Source organism: Oryx dammah, unplaced genomic scaffold (genome assembly GCF_014754425.2).
Source record: "Oryx dammah isolate SB20612 unplaced genomic scaffold, SCBI_Odam_1.1 HiC_scaffold_10, whole genome shotgun sequence".
NCBI lineage: Eukaryota > Metazoa > Chordata > Mammalia > Artiodactyla > Bovidae > Oryx > Oryx dammah.
In genome coordinates, this window is record NW_024070194.1 from 66421295 (window position 1) to 66429601 (window position 8307).

Consider the following 8307-nt stretch of genomic DNA (forward strand, 5'->3'; position numbering starts at 1 on the left):
TGTTTCCATAGCCTCCAAGCTGGTCTCCCTGCTTCTTCCCTTGAATCTGCCTGTCCATTCTTAACACAGCAACCGCAGCCACAATGGAAACACCCAAGTTATGTCAAGGTACACCCCTGATCAAAACCCTTCAACATTTCCTATTTCTCTTAGAGCAAAAGCAGAGTCTATTACCCAGAACTTCAAGGCTTCCCTGGTGCCTCAGACAGTAAAGAATCTGCCTGCAATGCAGGGTTCAATCCCGGGTCAGGAAGATCCCCTGGACAAGGGAATGGCAACCCACTCCAGTATTCTTGCCTGGAGAATCCCATGGACAGAGGAGCCTGTTGGGCTACAGTCCATGGGGTCACAAAGAATCAGACAGGACTGAGCACTAACACTGTCACTTGCAAGGCCCTTTGGGAACCTCGACCACCCGTCCCCCAGCTCCACACCCCACACCTGTGTCCCCTCAGCTCCCAAGCTCCTCCTGATGCTCACTCACTTTCAGACACATGGGCCTCCTTGAAGCTGGGCCTTAAAAACACCAGGCCTGCTCCCACTCAGGCCCTCAGCCCTTGCTGTTCCCTTCAACTGGAACATTCTACCTTCATCTCTTCAGGTCTTTATTCACAGATTAGCTTCTGGGCCAGGCCCTCCCTGGCTACCCTATTCAATCTTCCATCACTCCACCCCACCCCACCCCTGCTCCTGCTCTGGAAAATCCCATTTCCCTGCTTTATTTCTCTCCCTAATGTGTCTACTACGTAACATACTCTTCATTTTCCTGATTCATATTTTTAATTTTCTGGCTTCCTCACCAGAGAATGAGAAAGAAATGTGAGCTCCAGGAAAGCAGGCATTTGTGTCTGCCTGTTCTCTGCTGTACCCACTCCCATCAGTGCCTAGAATATAGCAGGTGTTTGATCAATATTTTTAAATGTACAAGAGGCTGAATTTATATCATGCCTCAAACAAAGGGCTGAGACATGCAAACTTCTAACCAATATTGCATCTGGAATACCCTCTGGGAGAACTCTCGGGGTTGCCCACCCCTCTCTTTGCTCCTCTTAGAGGAACATTCTTTCAAATGCTTCTCTCAGACTCTACAACTGTGAATAGTCCCAGAACAAATATTCTCAAAACAGCCAGTCAAATACACAAATCACCAGGAGGAGATCTGCAATCTCCCCCTCCCCCAATATCCATACACCACCACTCTACAACCCGAAAAGAACAGGTGAGTCTGTTTTCTACCCAGGCCTTCAGATAAATCAATCACATGTCCTCAACAGGTGTATTGATTGAGCAATTTCAGAAAAAGGCGGGTAAGTATGATACTAGTGGGAAAAGACAGTGCTGGCCTCACAGGAATTTCTATTTATACTCTTCCTAAAGCAGCACCCAGCAGGCACTCATTTCATGAAGAAGCAAAGGCATTGTGCTACTGACATCAAGTGGGGTAAGAATTCCTGTCCTGAGCTATGTCACTTTGCTACTAGCCTGGGCATAAAAATATCCCTCCAAATGGACCAAGCTGTTCTAGCTACACATGAAAGCTACCAGAAAATGATAGTGAGTGCCTCTCTTACCCAGACAAGCCAAAAAACCTTAGGATTGTAAGAGCACTTGAAAATCATCCCATCTTCTCTGCCCCTCTGATTTGACAGGTGATGAAGCTAAGACCTGGAGAAGGCAAAGGCACCCCACTCCAGTACTCTTGCCTGGAAAATCCCATGGATGGAGGAGCCTGGTAGGCTGCAGTCCATGGGGTCGCGAAGAGTCAGATAGGACTGAGCGACTTCACTTTCACTTTTCCCTTTCATGCATTGGAGAAGGAAATCGCAACCCACTCCAGTGTTCTTGCCTGGAGAATAGCCTGGTGGGCTGCCATCTATGGGGTCGCACAGAGTCAGACACGACTGAAGTGACTTAGCAGCAGCAGCAGCAGAAACTAAGATGAGTCATGTGGACAAATGACCAAGTCGCTCATAGGCCACACACCTGACCAGTGGCTGAGCCAGACCTTGAACCCAGGCCCAACACCTCCCTGGTGCCCGCTCCAGCCCCATCAAAAAGCAATTATTTCAACACAAAATGTTTGGTCTGCAAGAGAAGCATGTATTCATATCCTGCAGAGATGAATGTCTATTTTCTAGGACGTGCCATTCCTGTACTCCAGGGGAAAGGAGGTGTATTGGAAGAACCATTCTGTGCCAACTATCAAGGTCTTTTCTGTTCAAATGCCTTTCATAGTGTGCAAATTATAGAAGCCACCTCCATAAGTCTGGGGTAATTCCTGCACACCATGGTCAAAGCTTTCTTCCCATCCACATCCTTCTTCAGATGGCCTATTTTCATTTTCTTGGTTTAGAAGACGTGGAAAGACATCTACCTATGGTAGAGATGGCCTGAATGGCCTCAGCAAACACGCCACAGAAATGTTTATCACTCTTAATTGCTGTTACACAACATTTATTTGGTCTCATTTATTTGGGGTACCAGGGATCTGAAAACACGGCGTTGATTAATAAATGGTATAAGCCTTCCCACCTTGTCTGGAGGTAGGGTTAGGCCCTGGGATTTCCTTTCAAAGGAAGACACACTGAAGGCCACAAGTTAAGAGGTTTCTCCGGAGGCCTGGCTCAGGGGTGTATCAGAAAACCCAGGTCCAAACCACACAGTGGGTCTTTTCCCCTACACTGACCTTTGCTTCCTCCAGCTCTTTTCCCACCTTCTAGGCCAGCCTTCACTCTTATTTGCCCCCCACCCTCCAGCAAGGTCCTGCTAACCACACAATCTAAATGGTCTGACCCTTTGGCCTTCAACAGTAAACCTTCTGCTCCCCACGGAAAGGTACCTGAACCAGGCAGCCAAATATCAGATTACAAGGTCTGGCCAAGCGAGTGCTCCTTGGGTTTTTACAATGCTTTATTTCAAAGGCATTTTAACAGCTGACAATCTGGCTGCTGGAAGGGCTTTCCTGCCTTAGGATCTTAAAGGCATATGGTAAAAGTGTGACAAAATAACTGGGCTTGCAGAGTACCTTGGAAATGAATTCCAATTGTTAGTGTTGAAGCCCTTGACTGATGCTAGGTTTCACCACAAACAAGAACCCAAACTCAAAATCCACACCGATAGGAGCAGAAGTGACATCTATTTAGACTCAAGCCAAGGTTGCTGGACTTGGCCCCGGCGGGGCGGGGGGAGACAGTAACCCTTAATTTTGGACCACTTCCAGAAAGTCCAAGAGACAAAAAGATGTTGATAATCCAAAAGCTTTGACAAGTTACATGTATGGATGACAGGTTACCCCCTAATTATGTTTTAACTTAAATTAAAATTAATATAATTCTTTAATGTTAAAATTAGCTTTCTAAATACAAAAGTTAGTCAAATTATTAACATTTGCTGTTACATAATCCACAGAGTGGCTCAATCCCATATGCATAATTATAAGTTGTTCTGCCTAGTATCAGCTTCACTTAATAAGCAGCTCCTGTTTAGCAGGTCACTTAATTCTCTTTGCCTCAGTCTTCCCATCTGTCAAGTGGGGATAATAGTAAATACCTACCTCATCAGGTTATCTTGAGAATAAAATGAGTTAATATCCATAAGGCACTTAGGGTATCAACTGGTACTTGGTATTCATTTAATAAAGTCACCTACAATTACTACTACTATTATTACTATCACCATGCTATTGAGTGAAAACATTTTGATCATTTTATTGTGTTTTGCTCTTCAAGAACTCCTGCCAGCAGGAAGGAACCATAGCCTGAAGCTCCTTTTCAAAGAATCCTTTCCAAGACAGAAGGCAAAGCTTTGGGATCCTAACAGAGACCCATCCCCAGGTTCTAAGGGGAACGTGGCCAGAGTTCAAGAGACTGTTTTGCAAGAGCTCTATGTTCTTTTCGGCACCCATCAAGCATGTCCCCATCCTGCCCAGAAGTGGAACCACCAGTCATCCTCAAACAGTGCCGACCACAGTAGGAGCCACTCAGTGAAGCCACAGCCCACCAGGCTGAGCATCCCAGACCACGGAAGAGGTACAGCCTCAGGGCTCTCCTGGGGAGCAGGAGACAGTCAGGGGAGGTTGCATCCATCTGTCTGGAAGCTGCAGGCAGAGGGACCAGCTCTAGGAGTTCCGGTGAGGATGTGCCAAGCAACGCATTCTCCTACCTTAGGACTCCACTCTCTCCAGCCCCCTCACCCTCAGCCACATGAGCATTCTCAGGATGACCACAAAGGACATGCTTCTTCTTTCTCAACAACTTAACCATCTCAAAGTCACTCCCCCAAACCCAAATAAACCTCAAGGGTAATTTTCTAAAGTTCTGACCAAACCTCACCCCTTATCTGGCCGTGCTAACGCAAAGCTCTTTCTGTTTTCTTTTCAACAAAGACAAAAAGTCTACACCCACAGGTAGACTGGGTCCCTGAAGTGAGCACAAAATCTGGGAGACCCTATTCTCATTCTAGGTAAGTGTGAATCTCCAGGATCAGAAGCATGGAGGGATGCTTCACAACTTGGCTTTGGGGGACCCACTTCAGATATTGGGGTGGGGAGGGAAAATGACCAAGCAACTCAGTGGACCCTGAGTATGGGGCAGGAAACAATCTGGGTTTGAAAATATGGTTCTGGAAAAGCAAACCAACCACAATGACAAGTAAAAGGGGATTAAGAGGGCAGGAAAGAAGAGCACCCTAATTTGTCTTATGAAACACCTCCTCTTTCTCTTAGCAGCTTGACCAACACCTCCATGAACCCCTACAAAATGTTCAGCTCATACAGCAGGTATGTGTGTGAATATATATGCTTACATACTGATCACATGAGGGGAGGCAATAATTCCAACTCCAGGTTCTTCCAGCAGCAACCGATCCTCTTTCACTATCAGCCTCCCTACCTATTCTGAGGTGTTTCGAAACAAAACAAACAAAAACCAACTCTTGGGCAGAAAAGGAACAGCAGCTGAATGGAGCAGCACATGCTTGAGCCTTCCTGACATCGACTTCTGGTTATTTCTGCTTTCTTGAGATCAGCCACCAGCCTCGGACTACACACAGGCCTGGAGAGGAACCGTGGGTACAGAGACCCTCGCAGACCCTCCTTGGTGACCCGCACTCCAGCGTGTGCTGCTGAGCCTGGTGAAATGGACTGACGTTCAGGTAAGGCTCGGCCCACACGTGACCCTGCACACTGCGAAATTCCTCCCTTCCCTAATTGCGCGGCCATCCAAAGTCTTGCCTACATCGAGTTCGTGCGGATGTCAATTTTCTAAGAATACATGATGTTAGAACAGAAATGGGAATGCCCGGAGCCGGATTTCCTCGTGACCACATCTCTCGCTGACACGGTGCGCCTGTGCACACAGTGAGTAGACGCACGCAGCCGGTAAACAGGAATATCCACCATGCTCAGCCCACAGTCACGCGTGGGGAGAATGAGTTGAGAGGGCGGCTGTGTCAGGGAAGTGAAAAGTCGCCCGCCTGCGACTGTCCCTGAAATCCCAGGGCTCCCCCCCCCGCCCCCGCGCGGCGCCCACTCATGCACGCGGGGCGCAGACCCACGCGGCGGACACGCGGGGGGCTCCGCAGAGCCGAGAACTGGACAATGAGGACGCGGCGACCCTCCGGTTCCTGCCGCGGTGGCGGCGGCGACGGCGGTGGCAGCGAGAACCACCTCTGCACCCGCGGCCGCTGCCACCTCCACCCTCTTCTCCCCGCTCCCCACTTACGTTCCGAGGGTCTCCTTGAACTCGAAGATTTTCTTGATGTCTTCAGCTTGCTTTTTCCAGGAGGAGCTGCTCTCGCCGTTCTCCCGGGCCATGGCAGACGAGGGCGGCGTGCGCGGAGGGCGGCAGGCAGCGCGGCCAGGGGCGCAGGGGGCCGGGGTGGGCGCGCGAGGAGGGGGCGCCGGGGGGCGGTGGCGCGAGTGCAGCGGAGGCGCGGGCGGCGGCGCGCCGGTCCAGGAGGGCTGGGCGGGCGGTGCGGGGATGCTCGGCGCGGGAGCCGAGGAGACTTTGTGCTGCGGCAGAGCTTCCTCTTCTGCAGTTTCCTCTTTCACTCTCGCCGCCGCGGTCCCTCCCTGGCTCTTATTTCTGCGCGTCTCGGGCACAGACTTCCTGCCGCCGCTCGCCCGGCTCCTTTGCTGCCGGCTGCTAGCCTCACTTTCTGCTACTTTCTTGCCTCCCTTCTCCTCCCTCCCCGCCGCCCGCCCTGCTCCCTCCCACCTCCTCCTCCCGCGGGCTCCCCGCCCTCTCCGTGCTCCCCGGCCGCCTCCCGCCTCCCCGCCTCCCGCGCGCTGCCGCCTTCGGGGATGTCCTACTCCCCGGGAGCGCCGTGCCCCGGGCGCGGGGGCACCGCCGTTGCCTCCTGGTCACGCTCCCAGCCGCCGCGCGAGCCCTGGAGCCTGGGAAAGGGCAGGTGCAGGGAACCCGGGCAGGTGCGGAAGTCGGGGAGCTTGCTGAAGGACCCCGGCCCTCCGGGGCTGCCTAATTAATTCTGCAAAGTCAAGTCTAGGGGCGCGAGGGCTTTCCTCCCTAGCGGCGGGAGGGGGCGCCTCTGCGCTGCGCTTGGACGCGGCTGGAAGGGGGCGGGGGTGCGAGGCCGCCCGGATGCGGGGCGCCAAGGGCGGGGGCGTCCTCCCCGGGCGTCCCGGCGCGGCGCGGGGCTGGGCGGGGGCCGGTTGTTATGGCGACGAAAGGCGGCGGCGGGGATGCTGGCGGAGGTGGGCGTTGACTCGGGCGGCGAGGCGCCGGCCCGTGGCTGACGCTCCCGGAGCCTCACGACTTGGCGACTGGAGCTAATTCGCATTGCACCAAAATCGGCGCTTGAGTCCAATAACGGCCGGGGGAGGGGGCCGCGCCGCGAGGAGGGAGCCGGGAGCCCTGGAGCCGGGGACGCGCAGGACGCGCCAGGCGCTGCATCGTTTTCCCTTGGGAAGCTTTACTACCGGGGTTATCTGGCGGCCGGGTGGCGGGTGTATTCGGGCTCTGTGCACCGCCCAGGCTACCTCAGGCCTGGGGCTGGAGCGGGCCTGGGCGGGCCTGGACCGGCCTTCGCTCCAGCTCGACTCCTGTTGGTCTCTCCCTCTCCATCGGCCGAAACCTAGAGACTTAGAAGAAAGTGAAGCTCTGCCCTACACCCTCCTCGCCAGGAGGGCTGCCCCTCGTACCCCGGCCGCGCCGGGTTTAGTAGGGCACCCTGTCTTAGGGCAGATACCTGGAAATAGCGTTTCCAACAGACTGGAGAAACGCACCCAGAGCTCCCCACCCCCTCCCCCGGCCTTTCATCTTCCAGTTACACTCTGACTGCCCATTCCTCTCCTGCGTCCACCTGTCAGAGGGCGATCCACTTGTGGGTGCCCATCCTGCACCTGAGGGGACTATCTCTTGTTTCAAAAAATTGTAGTTTTCTTCAATTAGACACCACTCCCTGAGGGCCCCTCCCAGGACTGTTCCAATTTCACTGTGAAAGGGGGCGGGGGGGGGGCACCTTCTTCCTCGTTCTGACAGGCTGGATGCAGGCTTACTGCCCTCCCAAAAGCCGTCCGGACTCCCCTCCGGCCTCTACTTTTTCCCTCACCCAATGAGGTTGGAAGATAACCTGGCCTGCCCAGTCCCCCAAATCTGCGTGCTGGATTCTACCTTTCAGGGGCTGTTAGCTTAAAGCTCTCCAGGCTGGGGAGAGCAAATAGGGGATCTTGCTATTAGAAACTGACTAAATCGACAAACCCAAATTCCACCGTGAATTACTAAGGAAACTCTCAAAGTTGGGGCCTACCACCAAAGGCAAACAGCACCACGTCAAGAAGAAATATGTTTGAAGAACTGTACATAGGAGAGGTCTATTGGGGTCAAAGGTTAGGCAGTAAGAAGAGTAGGAGCCAGGCATGACTAAGATCCCAAGGGACATTCTCCCGTACCCGCCATATGCATGTGCTCATCCTTTTTCGCTCTTTTCCCGTCCTGGCACTTCTTTTTAGCCTGTTCTTTCCTATTTCACTCTTGCTCCTTGCCTACAGATTATCGTGCCACAAGAGCACACGGTAATCCTCAGTCTCAGCTTTTGTCCACAGAACTAAAGAAGTGGTGAGGCTAAAGAAGCGGTGATGCTAAAGAAGCGTTGTACCGTTGGAAGTGCTATAGGGAGCTTCCTGTTTCTTTTGAATTTTCCATGTGCATGCATGCTAAGTCACTTCAGTCTTGTCCGACTCTGTGGGACCCTATGGACTGTAGCCTGCCAGGCTCTGTCCATGAGATTGTCCAGGAAAGAGTACTGGAGTGGGTTGCTGTGTGTCTTCCCAGGGATCTTTCTGACCCA

At 52.8% G+C, this 8307-nt stretch overlaps 1 protein-coding gene across 2 annotated transcripts in view; it reads right to left on the reverse strand.

Moving 5' to 3' along the window:
- CAMK1D (calcium/calmodulin dependent protein kinase ID) overlaps positions 1-5868 on the reverse strand; it is a 394014-nt gene extending 388146 nt beyond the window's left edge. For both annotated transcript variants that reach the window (XM_040248463.1, XM_040248464.1), the window contains exon 1: positions 5721-5868. In XM_040248463.1, coding sequence (XP_040104397.1) covers positions 5721-5812 — 92 coding nt within the window. In that variant the 5' untranslated portion in view covers positions 5813-5868. The remainder of the gene's footprint in view (positions 1-5720) is intronic.
- Positions 5869-8307: the final 2439 nt, after the last annotated feature.